General features: G+C 36.8%; 1 protein-coding gene across 2 annotated transcripts in view; it reads right to left on the bottom strand.

The window, feature by feature from the left end:
* Positions 1-18,437, bottom strand: part of SPPL2A (signal peptide peptidase like 2A) — a 64,445-nt gene that overhangs the window by 18,154 nt on the left and 27,854 nt on the right. For both annotated transcript variants that reach the window (XM_072623273.1, XM_072623272.1), the window contains exons 5-10: positions 16,724-16,857; positions 6,917-7,065; positions 3,751-3,847; positions 3,381-3,482; positions 1,246-1,327; positions 619-693 (exon numbers count right to left, since the gene is read on the bottom strand). In XM_072623273.1, the coding sequence (XP_072479374.1) occupies positions 619-693; positions 1,246-1,327; positions 3,381-3,482; positions 3,751-3,847; positions 6,917-7,065; positions 16,724-16,857 (639 nt within the window). The remainder of the gene's footprint in view (positions 1-618; positions 694-1,245; positions 1,328-3,380; positions 3,483-3,750; positions 3,848-6,916; positions 7,066-16,723; positions 16,858-18,437) is intronic.

Raw genomic sequence — 18,437 nt, 5'->3', positions numbered from 1 at the left:
GATGACAGCTTCAAAATATAATTTTTCAATTCAAAATTATTTGGAAGAGAACTGTAATTCATCACCACTAGGGCATGTCCCTGATACACATCATATGTAATAAAGACTGTCATTATAAATTAAGAGATCACTGGGAAAGAAAGAAGGAAATAATTGATGGGATAAAATGGGTTTAGAAAATCAGATGGGACGCATACGCAAAAAAATGTGTTGGAAAATTCAGGAAAAACAAACACAAATTAAGAAAGGATGAGTGACAAGGAGACAAAGTAGGAGTGATCAGGCAATGATGATCCAGTGTATTCTTAAGTTGCAGAATGAACTATGAAGAAATAAAGGAGGGAAAGTCAGCATTAGGCCTATGCGCATCTCAAACTACAGATAACGTTTTAGTTAAGAATGCACAAAAAAGCACAATTATACTCTCCATTAAATTGTCTGAACTTCTACAGTAAGACCTCCCAAAATATTTCCCAATGAGGGAGGGGATTCATAGAGGTATACAGATTTCAATTTCATGGCAAAATCCCCAAGCATGAACAATCAAATGGACTGGATAAATGTCTTATTTCTCAGAATGTTATATTCTGAAAAAATATTTCAGAAATATGACCATACCTTTGTGATGAACGGTGTTATGAAAACAAAAAATACATCATAGATGAGAAGGAGCACTAGAAGGATTACACATGCCTGTCAGAGAAAAGAAAATTAGACACTAAACTTCCTGCATCCTAAGAAAGAGCTGATAGTATTTCGAGACAATCACACATCTGTATACTCATTAAAAAAATCCCACAAACCAACCCTCACACAACTGCTATTTCTAATTTTGTCTGATAAGGCAAAAACATTTTGTTTTTCTTTCTACCATTTTCATATCTTTGAATATCATTGATTCATAGCAAAGCCCTTTATTAAATTTCTCTGTTCTCTACAAGGCTATTAGGTATGTTACCAGGTGGGAGGAAGAGCAGTGCACTGGGGCTCAACTCCCTCAGCTTACTAAGGTGGGTGACCTTGGTGAGGTCACTTCACTGTTGTGGGCCTCAGTGTCCACAAATATAAAGTGGGGAAGATCTAAGTACTTTACATTACCTACTTCACATGGTTGTTGCAAGGGTCAAGTAAGATAATACACAGAAAGTACTTTATAACCATAACATGCTTTACAAATATGATTTATTCTTTTTTTATTATTGCACATAACTAGTATATTTGGGACAGGGCAACAATATACTCTACCTTGAAGTTGGGTAATTTCAGTGTTTTAATTAGATTCAGACAGAAGGCCATTCCCAAAAGATCCTGTAAAATCCAGGCCCATCTGAAATCAGAAATTAATTTTTTAAATTAATGGATCTTTACAAAGTAAAGAGGTCACAGTGAATAATATGTCTAACAAAAATCAATGCAAAAACACAAAGCTCTTACTACTGTAGATAAAATAGTTGGGAGAAAAAGACGAACTAAAAACCAGGGAAAAGGAAGACAAATATGGGAAAGGCTTCCTGAAGAAGAATGTATTTGAGTCAGATCTTAAGAGAACGGATGGAGCTCAGTATTCAGGAGATGGCTGAGGGAAGTACATTCTCAGCATGTGAATAAAGTCACAGAGATGGGAGAAGGTAAGAAGTGACCGGGGGAAGATGGATATTCTTATTTGACTGGGATGTAGAGATTGTGAAGGAAAGTAATGTGAGATAAGGTTGGAATAGTAGGTGGGAGTCTAATTGTAGAAAGAGCTACATGCTACTCTAAAGTACTTTAATGGAAAGTTAGTGAAGGTTTTGGGGCTGAGAAGTAGCATAATATGAAAACTATTCTGGCAGCCAATGAAGGTTATATTGGAAACGAGAGAATGGAAGGAAGGCAGGAAGACTATTCCAGAAGGCATGACATCATGCCAAGAGAAGAGGGTAGTAAATTCCTGAATTAGAGGGACTACAGTTGGATTGGAAAGGAACAAGCATGAGATTGTGGAAGTTCAATGAAAAGAACTTTAGAAATGACTGTATATGGATAATAAATGCCTGGAACAGGTCAAGGATGACTCAAAGGTTTCTCAAAGTTGAAGATGGTGGTACCATCAACATCAATGGAGAATTTAAAAGAACAGGAAGGTTTTCTGGTAGAAATGAATTCATTTTCATCAGGTTAAACTTAGGGTACCAGCAATGCCATAGATAAAGTGATATCTAGCAGGTAACGGGAAATGAACTCAGAAGAGTAAGACTATGGGAAAGTCATTATGGCGCTGTTAAACAAAGATGTGGGAATGAGTGAAACCGCCAAGACAGAAAAGGGGAAAAGGTCCAGAACTTAAATCCCTGTGACGTGACTAGTGATGTAGCATCATGTAGTACTGTTGGACTTAGAATATGGAAAACATGGGTTCAAATCCTGCTTGGACATTAACTGGATGATCTTGGGCAAGTCTCTTAAATGCTCTGGACTTCAGTTACCTTCTCTATGAAAAGAGTGGGTTGGATCTGATGATCCCTAAGGTCCCTTCTGGCTCTGAATTTATGATTTTATGATTGTTTACATTACTTTTGTTAAAAAATAAGAAAACAGTATCTTCTATATGTACTATAACAATGATATGCTAGAATATTGGTCATTATGATGAGAAAAAGATGCAATAATGCTAAATTTGCTTTAAAAATGTTGCAAACTCATAGAATAACTTTCCTAAACAATAAGCTATCGAGAGCATTTTATTCTAAAATTATAAAATATTAGGTGCATCAATTTCTTTTTTCTTTTAAAAAATTATTTTCCCCCAAATTTATTAATTTATTTGTTTTCAGTTTTCCACAATCACTTCCATAAGTTTTAATTTTTCTCCCCCCCCTCCATCCCCAAGATGGCATGCAATCTCATATGGACTCTACACATACATTCTCATTAAACACATTTTCACATTAGTCATGTTGCACAGAAGAATTAAAACAGATGAGAGAAGTCATGAGAAAAACAAAGTAAAGCCTTCCTTCTGCCTTCCGACTCCACAGTTCTTTTTCTGGACTCGATGTGGATGGCATTTGGCATCCTGAGTCCTCTGGAAGTGTTTTAGGTCCTTGCATAGAGGCATCGATTTCTATCAGCCTTTAACAATATGCTAATAATTCATTAAATGACCTTTATCTTCTTTACTTTTAAGCCTACATTTAAACATGAAATGAGAGTTTCAAATGTCTTTTGTGCATTTGAATCCAAATCCAAATCCGTCTATCTGACAGGGTTTTTCCTGAAAATTCGTTCTTTAAAGACCACGATATTCTAGGATAAAAGCCATGAATTCCTCAGCCAAGTAGATGATTAACTGACTGAAATGTGTAACAATCTGCCTCTAATCTAAAACAGTGAAAACTGACCTGTCATCATTTCGAAATACAGCCCAAACCACAGCCAGGGATGCGCAAAAGGCTGCAAGAAAGAGAAGTCTCACTTCAAAGCTTTTGCTGCCACACACAATCCTAAAACAAACAAAAACAAATGGAGATACAGTTGAAAACAGGTTGGGGGATGGGGGGGATTAGGTAGGGTCAAACAGAGACAAAAGAAATATAAAAACGTCCCTTCAGGACTAAAGTTGCTGCAATAACCACGAGTTTACTTTCAAATAAAGTGACTTGTAATAAAATGTTTAAATGGGAGATCGTTTGACATTTCCACTACCTTTTTGGCACGTAGCTTAAATAGCCCATAGCAACATTATAGAGCTTCCCGGAGAACAATTCCTACCTGCATCTTCCACATGGTATTTTGCTAATCAGTGGCACAAGGCAGTTATATAAGCTCATTGAAGATGCCAAGCAGAAAATGGAGATCATAACATAGACTGGAAAAAAGGAGAAACACTGAATGAAAACCGAGGAAGATGTCAGTAATAGGCTGTTATGTGGCATAAAATCTCTGTACAAACACCGTATTTCAATTGATTTGTTTTTAAAAGCTATCTTAAATAGATGCTCAAAGAACATTCAATTAGACTGACTAGACTGCAGTGGGATGGTGTTTCCACTGCTTATTTAGGGTTTGGGAAAGGAATGGAAGAGTCACCTGGATGTCAGTAGGAAAACAGCTCATTCTAAAATTTAAGCTAACATGAACGTGTGAGATCTAATAAAATAAGTCCAACAATATTTAAGAAAGGCAAAAATGAATTTCTTCATACTGGTTGTTTGAGATACATAATAATGTATACCTAATAATCTAACAATACTGCATAAATTATTTCTGTAGATTTATATATGTTATAGGCTATAACGTGATCCATTCTATGGACATATCCATGTAATAAAGAACTTTTTTGACTCACATGTACAAAAATATTTATAGCAGCTTTTTTTTTTTTTGTGGTGGCAAAGAACTAGAAATTGCAGAAATGCTCATCAGTTGGGGAGTGGCTGAACAAGCTGTGGTATATGAATATAATGGAATACTATTATGCAACAAGAAATGATGAGTGGGAAGATTTCAGAAAAACCTGGACTCATATGAACTGACGCTGAGTGAAATGAGCAGGAGAACACTGTACCCAGTGACAGAAATAGTGTGCGATGATCTCTCCATCATACAAAGATCCAAGACAATTTTAAAAGACTCATGATGGAAAATGCTATCCACATCCAGAGAAAGAACTCTGGAGCCTGAAGGCTGATTGAAGCAGATGATTTTCACTTTTTTTTTGGTTTTTTTTCTTGTGGTTTTTCCCTTTTGTTCTGATTGTGGAAATAGGATTAATATGACTGTACCTGCATAACCCATACCAGATTGCTTGTTGTCTTAGGGAGTGGGGAGGAAGAGAGAAAGAGCAATTTGGAACTCCAAATCTTATCAAAGTGAATGCTGCAAACTATCTTTACATGTAATTGAAACAAAACACCGTTAAGTGGGGGGTAGGGGAAGAACCTTTTCCTAAGAGGTATAATATAGTTATCAATGTTTAATACTAATGTATTTTTATTTAGAATTATTAATAAAAGTTTTATTATAAAAATTACTAAGCTTAAAATATCAAGTTTTCTTTTTTCATCTCTCAGTAATTCAAAATGATAACTCATTTTAACTGAACCAACGTTTTGGAGTTTCAGCGAAACTGTGAGGCTTGTTTGCTGTTCAAGACAGGAAGACAAGGAAAAAGTCTGCAGCCAGTGAAATGTAAAAAGAGTAGTGGCTACCCTTAGAGGGGAATTGAACAGCAAATATTAAGTGCTTACTGTGTGCATTACATTGTACTAGGCACTGGGAATAAAATCTGAGATGTGGATGAGATGTATACAAATAACTGTAATACAGGCACATGAGAGGTTAGAGTTACGAGAAATTTGAGGAAGGATGGGTAATTTTAGCTCAAGGTGGGTGGAGGGATCAAAGGCTTGACTGAGAAGGTGGTATGTAGTCTGAGACTTTAAAGTGAAAAACTCAAGACAGCTAGAGATGTGGAGAGACTATTTTCCAGGGGTGAATGTATATCTGAGGCAGAGGAATGGACTAGGAAGAGGAGAAGTAGAAAGGATGACGTGTACGAATGAACACAGATAGGAAAAACGAAACCAAGAAACAGTCAGCAGACTAGCTTGTCTGAGATACAGAATATCTGAACAAGAGTGATGTTAAATAAGGAGAGAGGGAGGTTGAAATCATATTGTAGAGGGCTATGAATGCCAAGCTAAGGAGTTTGTATTTTATCTTAATAAGCAATGGTGAGCCACTGGAATGGGAGAGTAAGGTGAATTACTTTGGCAGCATGTAAACGATGGCTTAGGAAGAGAAAAAAAAAGAGACCTGGAGACAAGTACGATAGTTTATGTGAGAGATGAGGGCGAGAACTGTAGCAGTAAGCCAGGAAAAAAAGGAATGGTCAATACAGTGAATATGCTAAAAAAGCTATTGAAGAAAGCTAGGGTACAGTTGTCATAAGTTGAGAGGTTTTTTAAATAAAAACTTTCCAAAGGACAGATTAAATGAAACAGTTGGATCAAGCTGTGAGGCTTCAGGTTCTTCACTTCCACTTGATGCTAACATCCTTTGAACAGTGGCTTGGCAAAAGGTTTTTGGGCGATCTTCATGAATGCTCCCCTTTCCCCACTTCCCTTGTCTTGCCACTTTTGGCCATTGTTGGAAGACGACTACTACTACTACTACTACTAGTACTGCTACCATTAGTACTGCTACCACTGCTACCACTGCTACCACTATTACTACTACTACTACTACTACTACTACTACTACTACTACTACTACTACTACTACTACTACTACTACTGCTACTACTACCACTGGAGAATTTCCAAGAGGCCATACTGGAAAGAGGATCATTCTAGCTTTCACCTTCATCCTCAGAGTACACAAAAGTTCAGGCTACCCATAGGCCACTAGGCATATTCCTGATCCTACTCTAATACGATTGGATCCTGACCTCTAGGATAAAGGATCTAGATTAATGATAAAAGGTTAATATAGAAGGAGAGTTATTTTTAAAATAAATTTTAGATAATACCAACATCGGCATTTTAACTCCAAAATATATGGACTGCACTTTGGGGGCAGGCATTACATTTGTGATAATTCACGCATCAACAACAACAAAAAAAACCAGACTACTGTTTTAAGTACTATACAATTATGTTTTGTCTTCAGAGGAGAAAATCTAGTTATACCATAGCAAGTACTTCTGCCTTGCCAAGAATGAATTCTCTTATTGAGACCATAAGGTATCATCTAAACTAATAAGGGTAGAAGAATTTAAAATTTTGGTTGAGGATTAAAAAGTACATTAGCTAAATCGTCATCCAAGTTTTCATAATAAAAATACCTTAATTTAAAGAAAAGAAGAAATTCATGGAAGTAAGTTAGGGTAATATATACCAAAAGTTAAAAAAAAATAATAAAGCTAATTTCTTACCTAGCCACTTGTAGAAGAAATAAAGCAAGATCATTATAACACAACAGCCAACCACAAATATTATGACTGTAAGTGGAGTGAAAGTTAAAGTCTCTTCTTTCTTTCTTGCTTCTCTTTCTTCGGTGCTGGTCATTGCTTTCATGTCTTCCCTGCACAAATACACACAAGAGCCTTAGTCAACCTTGTTCTGCCAAACATTTACACAGATACATGAAGGATTGATGACTTTCTCAGCATAGGGAATTCCTGGTGTGAGAATCCTTTCGCCAGCAGAGATCACATCCAGCTGAGCAGATGGTAGAGTCTGAACATAAATATCATCTCTTTTATAGTTTTGCCCAGAACAATCCCTGGAGACATCAGGTGAAGTGGGATAGAGCATGAAGGGATGAGACAAAAGAGGAACAGGACTGAAGAAAGTCATGGCAGCAAACGTGATAAAAAAGACAATCTATCAACACATGAATTTATATAGGATAAAAATAAAAATTAATTCAAGTTAAGATTCAGATAAATTTCTAAATAGCCATTTTATCATCACTTATAAAGAGAAATTTAGGGATAACATTCCAAAGGCATCATAAAAGGAAATTAACCCACCTTCTCCAAACAAACCCCTAATGTCACTATTTGAAATACAATATTGGCTGACATACTGTTCTGACTCAATGTCATTTCTTTTAATAACATTTGGGACAAACTTTTGTTTCTGAAAAAGTTGACAATACTTATGACCCAAAGATTAAATGAAATCTATCATATCCTCCTTGCTGCATAAGGTTGTTAGATTTAAAATATGTTTTAACTTGAAACATATTAAAATTGAATTATTATTAATCAATGCAATAACATAAAAATTGTTGCTTTTCCTGTAGAACACTTCCTCTCCTCTCAGTAGTGTCCTCCTTAAGAGCTATTTCAGCAACAATATATAAATTTCGTCTCTTCAGTATCCACTTAAGATTCTAAATTCTTTAATAAAGGACAAGAATTGTTTCATCACATTCCTTGTATGGCTTCTAAATTTCTATTTCAGTTCCCAAACAAGAGGCTGAATGAATACTGCTAAGTTGATGCAGTTTAAAATAAGTTTAATACTTAGGAATCATGATTACCATGCCAAAAGATTAGAAATTTTAAAAAATGATATAGTTATGCCATATTTTGTAATGGCTATGTGTTAAAACTTCAATTACAGATGTGTCATTTTAGTGTCTGCAGTCAGCAAAGTCCAACGTTTAAGATGTAACCATCCTTTCTACCATTCTTGATCCATAATTATAAGGAAAGTTGGGGGAAAACAAAGCCCACCTTCTCATTAAGAATTAGATTTTTCAAAACATGAGCTCTGCTAAACCTATGACTTATTTGTGGGTACCACCCAGCTAATTAACCAGCTAACTTTATATTTTCACACTCAAAACTAAATAGTCTTCATTTTTTGGTCTCTTTCTTCAAAGCCTTCATGTCCTTTCCTGCACAGACACACCTCATTTGTTTATGCTTCACTTTACTGTGTTTCAAAGATAGTGTTTTTTTTTTAAAAAAAACAAATTCCAGGTTTGTGACAACACTGAGTCAAGTAAGTCTATTGGTGCACATCATGTCTCTGGGTCCCATTTTGGTAATTCTCACAGTATTTCAAATGTTTAAATTATTAACACATTTGTTAGGGTGATCTGTGATCAGTGATTTTTGATGTAACCAGTATAATTGTTTGGGATTCCACAAACCATGCCCATATGAGATGGTGAACTTAATAAATGTTGTGTGTGTCTTCTGACTGCTCCACTGACCAGTCTTTCCTATCTCTTTCCCTCTCCTCTGGCTTCCCTGTTCCCTGTTACACAACAATGTTGAATAGTATTACATAGACTTAGTTAATAAAGTAGTGGCAGGGTTCGAGAGGACTGACTCCAATTCTGAAAGAAGTTTATTACTAAAATGCTATGAAAAAGCATTGCATGCTACAGAGAGAAATTTTTTATGGAAGGAAGAGTTAATTAATGTGGCAAACTTGTTTTCTTAAATTGTCACAGCCACCCTAATCTTCAGCCACCAGCACCCTAATCAGTCAGCAACCATCAACACTGAGGCAAGACCTTCACCAGCAAAACAGATAATGACTTGCCAAAGGCTCAGATGATGGCTAGCATTTTTTTTTTTTAGCAATAAAGTATTTTTTAATTCAGGTATGTATACTGTCTTTTTAAAAGACATAATACTATTGTACACTTAATAGTATGCAACTACTACCGTATAGTAAAAACTTAACACACACACACACATTGAGAAACCAAAAAATTAGTGTGACTTGCTTTATAATTTATTTATTGCAACATCTCCTGGGTATGCCTGTCTATAAGAACCTCAGTCATTTTTTTTTTGCCAAACATTCACACAAATACTTGAAGGATCTATGATGATTCTTGATATAAAGACTTCCTCGCCCTTACCTAATAATAAGACAACACAGAATTGCAGGTATAGAAACTAGATCTAGTTGAAAAAAGTCTGGACCTCAGAAAGACATGTACACCATTTCTCCTACTTAATGAACAAACGGAATCTATTGTGAAAATTAGTAAATGAACCAGAGGGTGACGGTGGACAGTTTCTGGACTCAGGAGGCAGAAAGACTGGTTCAAGTCCCACCTCTGAGATTTACTACTCTGTGACCATAGGCAAATCACTTTAACATCTCTGAGTCAAAGCAACTCTAAGAGTATAAGTTAAAAATGAGTGGTCATCTATGTCCACAGATTCCAGCACAGAAAAAAAAATCCAAATCCTTTAATGTATTGATATAAATTAATTTACAATCAAATCTTCTTGCAAAAAATCTCATATGAGCAGATATTTATAAGTCTAAACTTCTGTCACTAACCATATCAACAAAGAAGAATTTTAAAAACATGTCAGAACATGTTATGTTAAATATGCGTTATTTATGTTAAATAAATATGTTAAAACTGATCAATTGGAACATCACCGACCTGAATCTTCAATGAAGGTTTGTGTGTTTATTTTGGAGGATAGAGGAAAGGAATTCGATTTCATAGCAAAACTGCTGAAACAGAGCAAGACACATTCATTTTAAGACTTTAAAACAACACCAACCTAAACCTACTGTCAGGGGATGTCCTGGAATTAATATGCATTCAGTTCAGGCCTTAAGCACAGTGTGCACCAGTGTGCAGAATGAAGACTGCCATGCCACATGCTATCCTGAATGAGTACAAAAAATCAGTGCATCCAGTGTCTTCCTCAGCATCGTGGAGAAAGCTCACTCGTTGTTACCTTTGTCTAATGCCAACTTTATAACAACCTTTACTATCTGTTCAGACATGGCTCCTGCAGTGCAAGGTCTCGGCCCTTAATTGAGAAGGCAGACTTGAGATCTGCTCATGACCCTCTTTCTGGCTCCGCAGGGAACGTACAAAAGAACTGTCACAAGAGGTGACTTTAGGAAAAAAACACATTTTGTTCATCTTTCAGTTCTCCCAAAACTGAAAATATCAAGTTCTACTACTGAGGAGAAAAAGCAAGACAAAAATCTCTCTCTCTCTCTCTCTGTCCCTCCCTCCTTCCCTCCCTCCCTCCTAAAGTCACAGGACACAGAATGATTTTTTTCTGGGATGGGTGAATCCAGGGGACTAGAAGGGGAGATGGCCAGCAAAAAACCCCAAAAACCTGTTCAACAGCAACCTGTGATAAATACGGGATAATGCAAGAGAAGTGAAAATGGAAAACAGTAGGGGGGAAAATCACTAAATTATGCTTATGATACTAAATCCACTGTTTGAATTGTTAGAAGGGATACAAGTTGACTGAATAAAAATGCTTTTTAAAGTCCCACCCTAAAAAGCAGGCAGCAGGCTTGGCCCACTCATGTGGAAAAGTGATGGAAGCTCAGTCTAAGAGAATGAACCTCAAGAAAGGAAAAGAAATATCTGATGGCAAGTATCACTTCTGCAGGAAAGAGTTCAGGAAAACAGCCTCATGAACCAATAAGCTTGGAAATGAAAGGGTCTATATACTTTCAGTCACCTTTAGAGAAGGTCCACTTGGCACTACTGTGCAGTGCATTCTTTAAAAAGCAGCTAAAGATAAAGGAAGATTAATCATACTTTTGTTTTGTTTTGTAGAGAACTCTAATTTCATCAGTGTGGAGAAGTCCTGGTGAGGAAAATCCCTCTACCAGAGTAGATCAGCAACAGTTCTGTGAATTATAGCCTTGGAGAACTGCCTAGAGCACTAGGAAGTTAGGTGACTTGCTCAGGGTCACGTAGCCAGTATATGTCAAAAGTGGGACTTGAGCCCAGATTTGTCCTAATTCTCAGCTATTATGACCATTATTAATGTCAAATTTATACACAAATCATTTCCTCGTGGCGGTCTTTTAAGGTAGGTAAATAATTACATGGGAGAAGTTTGTAACTTGACTCTTCAGGGGGACAACTATTAAAGCTGAGCTAAGTTAGGGTAAGACGGAACTCCTAGGATTCATACTGTGTATTAAGAAGTATTACAAAGATTTTATCAAAGGAAATTATCTCCATTTTCTTAGCCTGAAATCTTGGTTTTCTCTTTCAATATCTGTCCTGTCTGATTCTTCATTTCATTTCACTTCAGATTCCAGCTCTAGCATTATAAAATTCTCCTATGATCTACATTTGCTGTTGTCACTTCAGTTGTGTATGGCTTTGTTTTGCTTTTTTTTTTTTTTTGTGGCAATCAGGGTTAAGTGATTTGCCCAGGGTCACACAGCGAGGGTGATGAGGAAATGTTTGACCAAGATCTTAATCTTCATCATCCAACATATACATCCTTAAAAAAAAAATTAATCTCTTTCCTATAGCAAGGTGGCCAAGGATGGTCCTAATAAGACTGAAGGGAGAAACCTGAATCTTTTGTTCAGCTTTTTTCTAATCATTTGTTTCAGAGTTGTCTTATCCTACATATACATCACAGCCACTAGCGGATAAAGCCCTGGGCCTGGCGTCAGAAAGACTCACTCATCTTCCTGAGTTCAAATAGTGCCTCAGACAAGGACTAGTTGTGTGACTCTGGGCAAGTGATTTAACCCTGCTTGTTGCAGTTCCTCATTGTGAAATGAGCTGAAGAATGAGACGGCAAACCACGTGAGTACCTTTGCCAAGAAAACCCCAAATGGGGTCACAAAAAGTTATACATGGGGCAGCTAGAAAGCAGAGTGGATAGAGTACTGGCCCTGGAGTTAGGAGGACCTGAGTTCAAATCTGGTCTCAGACACTTACTTGCTGTGTGACCCTGGGAAAGTCACTTAACCCTGAATGCCTCAAAAAAGAAAAAAAAGAAAAAAAAAGAAAAAGTCATACATGACTGAAACGACTGAACAAGAAACATAGATCACATCAATTCCAGTCCCTTTAACTTTGATTTCCTAAATTTCATTCATTAATATCCCAACATTGCTGCTCAGATGTCTTAAGAAAAAACCTACAGTTAAATTGTCCTCAATAAAACTATTTAAACACAGATATGCCAGATACTTGACTAAAAAGCAATTCTGCCACTTAAAAACCACTGAGTCGCATGGCTGGTCATCATTTTGATCCGCTCTGCTCCTGCGATTGCTAACTGGGTTCTTGGAAGTCTCATCATAGACACTATTTCCCTCCCAATTCCAGAGCTGCACCAAATGGCAGAAAATAAAGAGAGTTTCAAGATGTTTGAAAATGGTTGTGAGCCTTTTCTGTATTATTGTTCACTGCAAAGAAACATTTTAAAAGTCATTTAAAAAAATGAATACGTGCAAAAAATTACATTTACAGTATTGTCTAGATACAAATGCCTTCAATAAGGTTTTAGGTATTTATTTCCAACATTGTAGTAAACTAAAGAACACTAGGCAGTTTTGTGGAAAGGAAATTCTTTGCCTCAATACTACATTTTAAATTGCAATTCACCTTTAAATAAAAAAATGTCTTAAATCAGCTTTATAGTCACCTGCCCAAAGAAACCAAACAGTTTCTTCCATTTCAACTTGTGTTAAAAGGATCATGCTTGAGGATGAGTGATCGGTTTATAAGGGCATTTCTTCTCTCCATCCTAAAGAAGGGTCCATGTGGAACCTGGGGATCTTTTGCTTTCATTTCCTAAAGTAACTAAAGATCTTCCATTTGACAGAACAATCTGATTTTGATCTGGCTCTGAGACCCCAGTCCATTTTTCTTTTCTCTTCATTTACTTGCTAAGTCACAATCTTTATATAGTTTATGTTTCCATTTTCTAGGAAAATCTTATACCTGGTCAACCAACCAATCAGCAAGCCAGGCACTGGGCATAAAAAGACAAAATGAAACAGTCTCTTTTTATAAGAAGTTTACATCTTAATGGCAGAGACAACACGTATGCACGCAAGCATATGCAAAAAATGTTTTTAAAGTAATTTTGGGGTGGATGTACTAGTGCTTGGGTAGGAGGTGTCGGAAAAGGGCTCATGTAGAAAGGGCTGAACTTTGAGGGAAATTAGGTGTTCAAAGAACTTGCAAAGTGAACGACACTCCAAAAATGGGGGACAGGCTCTGTAAAGGCACACAAGAAATACTTCAAACACTCTTTCAAAATAGTGTAGAAAAAGAAAGATGACTGACATCCAAGGTTTTCTCCATAAACACAATAATAATGCACATGAGTAGACGTGACTAAAAACAGTCATCACTCTTTCCAGATCCATATTCAAGTTCATTTTTCGAGAACCTTTCCTTTGCTCTCTTAAAATTTTCCTCTTATTTTGAATGAATTTTTAGTACTTACAGCCACCTGAACAAATATAAAAAAAGGATCTTGAAGGATGACCCAGACATTGACCTGAATTCAGGTGCAATGCATGGAGTAGACGTCTCAGAAATAATCCCTGACCAAGACTTCAGTATGAAGCCCAAGCTTTTAGGCCAATCTGTCACAAAGCATGGCAGTTTTATACTAATGAGCTGAGGAGAATAAGCTTATTGCTTTGTGACTCCCCTGGATTTCCCTGCACTTTTTTTATTTTCTAATGCTTGAAGTTTTGAAACAACAACTAGCAAACTGAGGGCTGATTTGTTTTGATAAAGAACATATAATTAAGTACTAATTCTCCATTGTGATGTAAGTGAGTAAGGAGGTAAATATTAAAAAGTATTTGTTCTGGAATTAGAGTTCCTACTTCTATAAAAATGATGGTGGGGGGAAGGGATCTGACGTTTTCAAAATTCATGACCCTAAAAAAATGGTGACCATTGTATGACTTAAAAAAGGAAAAAACAAGAAAGCGACTCTGTTTTCCCAAGTTGAATTCCTTTTGACTTTCCATTCCTTGCTGAGCATCCAAGTCCAAGCGGGAAGCAGAGCCATTAAGTCTATTTACAATTTTCTAGGAGAAAGTAAATTAACCAGTTTAGTTTCATCCTTTCTTGTGACTACGCTGAGCTAGGAGAGAGAAGTAAGTTATAGCTTTTGAAGTCTAACCAGGACTTAAATCAATGGAAGCAAAGAATAAAAACGAGAAAACATATCATAGAGGCAGATTTCTTGTATTATATCTTGCATTATGGTGAGATAATTTTCACATTCTTCTGAAAGAACTACGATAACGCAAGTTAATGCTACGCATTCTTTGAGATCAAGCTTTCAGCTTGTGTAGAAATCATGTCCTTTAATATTGTTACCAGTTTTTCTTCTTCTACCAAACTTTCTTCCACGTCAGTATTTTTATATTCCAAACCTGCTATTTTCTCTTTTGTTTCTTTGAAGTTCAACACTGTGGCTTTAAGTTTTTCTAATCTGCTAATTATTTGTTGGCTGGTCACATGACCCAGAAGTTTTCCACAGTCACTGTTGTCAATTTTCAATAATATTTGAGATTCCTTCCTAATTAAAATCCAAATCTACACTGGAGTATGTAACAAAATTAATTGAAATCTAATAGCATTATGCCTCCCTGTTTTGTTCTGGTTTCATAGCACCTCTGCCTAACCATGAGACGTGCCAATTTAGAGCAAGTATAAAAGCGAATCTAAGTGAGGTATTCCAGTACGTTGAGAGAAGCAGAAGGGAGAACATATTTTGCAAAGTGACTAAATGGTAGTGCTTACGTTTGGAACTGCTTTTCTTTTCCAGATTTGGCCCTGAAATTTAAGTGCCTTTTAGATAATGGAAGCCATTTTAACTGTGGTTTTCTGCTTGCAGGACAACAGTAGTTCAAGGAAGGTATAAAATGACAGAGAGAGAAAGTTGGTTGGTTAGAAAAAACAGAGTGTTGGTTTACCGGTCTTCTCCCAGCACTGCCAAGGAGAAATATCCAGGTGCTGTCTCTTCATTCAAGTGTTCTCTACTCTGATCAGAACAAAATAAACCTGGGCAAAAGTCTTCCTTAAAGGGAGAAGGCAGCTAGATGGCACAGTGGACAGAGTGCTGGGCTCAAAGTCATGAAGGCTCATGTTACTGATTTCAGATCTGGCCTCAGACACTTACAAGCTGTGTGACCCTGGGCAAGTCACTTAACTCTGTTTGACAAATGCCAAACCACTTCAGTATCTGCCAAGAAAACCCCAAATGGGGTCATGAAGAATCAGACATGACTGAAATGACTGAACAACAAAAACCAGAAGAGCTGAATATGATTCAAAAGAAGTCAGTGTTAAATGTCATTGGCCTAGTTTCAGTTTTACTTCCTTTCAGAGCTGCTAAGGGACTGTTTAAAGCCCCTAGAAGACTTGGTTACTCTTTTCTTCCCCCAAATTTATTTATTTATTTATTCATAATTTTTAACAATCGCTTCCTTTAGTTTTAAATTTTCTCCCCCTCCTTCCCCAAGATGGCATGTAATCTTCTATGTGCTCTGCACATACATTCTTATTCAACACACTTTCACATTAGTCATGGTGCATAGAAGAATTAAAACAAATGGGAGAAAGCATGAGAGAAAGAAAACAGAAGAATTGGTTACTCTTTCAAAGCAATAAATTAAATTAAAAAGGAGGAACAAGGAGAGGAGAAAAAAAGAGTGTTTATGAAAGTTTATGTTCTCCAAATGGCGCTGAGGCACTCGGTAAGGACAGTCTTGTAAGGACAGTCTTGATTATATATATTCTACTAGAATTATACTAGCCCAGTGGTAGAAAGAAATATGTTTTCATCTTTTTTTTAGCATTGGTTTGTACATACTGGTTCTCCTTATGAAGAGTCATACGCAACAGTATGGCCGAATGCCAGGTGTCTATGAGTTAACCAGTCTAAGCATCAAAGCCACAAGCTTCATTCGATCCTCTCTGGATTCCTTTCCTGGCTCTTTGGATGTCTTTGGCTACTGTTCCAGAGCAGCCTTCCCACCCTGGAAGAGCCCGCTGCCCTTGCAGTCACTTCTCTTTAAGTTCCTCCCGGAACTTCCATTTTAAGGAAGGGTCCAGACCGGCCAGATCCACTCCTCTCCAGACTTCTTTCTCTACAACACAGGCACTTTTCCACTTGCTCCTTTTTTCAGTTTCCTTTTCTGGGTTGTCTTCCTCCATTAGAGCGTAAGCTCCTAAATGGCAAGGATTGTATTTTTTGCTTCTGTTTGTATTCCTGCTACTTAGCACAGTACTTGGCACATAGTAAGAGCTTAGTAAATACTTGTTGGCTTTATTTACAACTTTGGTCTAAACTACATTGTGCTCCAAATAAAGCAAATTAACTCAGTCTATCTTTAAAAATTAGTAAAACAAACAAACAAACAAAAAACCCCCCCACATTTCTTTGTTGCCACTTACTTAAGATATATTAAATTTTAATGCAACTTACAATTCACTGACGCCACTCCAATAACCTCCTAAGGCTACACTGAAGACAGCAATTATAAAGATGACCACCATAGTATAGTCAAATTTAGGCCACGGTGGTGAATACAGGTTCACGGAAATGTTATTTCCAAGAGTCTGAAAGAAAAAAGGAAATTTTAGACATGATAATGAACACTTTCTAAGACACAAATTAATGGAGAAGCATGGAAACAACATTTTATACTTCAATCTCGAATGGACTCTTGTGATTAATACCAGACTTAGGCAACTAGAATGCCAGGGCCTAGGCTATTGGTGGGCATAATGCATTGTCTTAGGGGGAAAGCCATGCATGCCTTCTTCAGTTGAGTGTACTACACTGGTTGAGGGAGGGATCAACATTGGTCTCAAGGGAAAGTGCTAATATTGGTTGACATAAACTTGAAAGTGCATGCTTCGATGACCGCAATAACATGATTTAAAAAAAACCCTTACAGACTAGAGATTGCTGGTAAAGATAATGACCAATTATGGTTTCAGAACCTGTCTTTCCTATCTTTAGGCAGAAAGGTAGCATACTACGGATGAGGAATAAGGAATGCATTTTCAGATGTGAACCTGTTGTTTTGTCTGTTTAATTTACCAATTTATTACAATGGAGGGAATGGGATATCAAGATAATAGTTTTTAAAAGTTCACAATGTACAATACTGCATCTCATTCAGTCATTTAAGGTAAACATAATTTACACAAAATAGGAGGCTGTTAAGTGGAGTCAAAACCAACAACTACAGTCATGATCCATTCCATGCTGATAGGTTCTAACAGAACCCTTCGTCACATCACAGAACACCAGTATTACTCTGAAAACAATGTGGAAGGTGCTGTGGTAGTAGCTGAGTTCTTCATAAATTCAGATTTTCAGGATGATCTCAAATCAGCATTTCATAGGAATCCAGGGGCTTTATCCTGATTCTCACCATTTCACTGCAAAACCCAAAGTTATTGGGATAAAATAGGGAGCTCTTTATTTGAAATCAAGTCAATTTTGTTTACACTATACATGTGCAAACAAGATAAATACAGGATAAATTGGAGATAATTTCAGACGGAAAGCACCAACATTAAGGAGTTTAAGAGAATTCTCAAAGCTCGTGCAGTTCCCTTCAAAGTAGAGATTTTCTGCTCCCATGTCAAAGAGCAGATGAACAAGGTTCAGTAATGTATAATAGAAACAAAATTATAATGATTTTTCTGTGTACTCTTCCCTAAAAGTTCATTCCATGTACTGTCTCACTCCAGTTTATATTCCTACCCCATCTAACACAGTCTCTTGCCATCAGTTTCTTTATCAAGTCTGTATCTAGAGCTGATCTTGGATAACACCATGTCATGGGTCGCATTCTCTAAAAGCCCAAACAATTAATGTGACAGAGCACACCCTGGAGCCTTCTCGAGCCAGATACAGATCACCGATTTGATATTTCTTGATTTTGCCAGCTTTGTCTATCTATTTTCAAAGGATATGGTAACCTCTATGATACTGGTAGCACTGTCATAACTAGATCTGGTCTGAAGGACTCTCCAAATCTTGGAATTGTCAGTTACCTGCACCGCAGTTGTTTCTGGGACACTAAAATCTTTAACCAGGCTGTTTAAAACATCACTGTGTTATAGAGCAATACTTCACTCAGCTGAGAGCTGCAACAGCAGAGGACGTCTGGGAGTTTTTCATT

The sequence above is a fragment of the Notamacropus eugenii genome, chromosome 7 (genome assembly GCF_028372415.1).
Source record: "Notamacropus eugenii isolate mMacEug1 chromosome 7, mMacEug1.pri_v2, whole genome shotgun sequence".
Classification (NCBI taxonomy): Eukaryota; Metazoa; Chordata; class Mammalia; order Diprotodontia; family Macropodidae; genus Notamacropus; species Notamacropus eugenii.
Note: the sequence above shows the minus strand (reverse complement) of the source record. Positions and strands in the feature narration are given on the sequence as shown.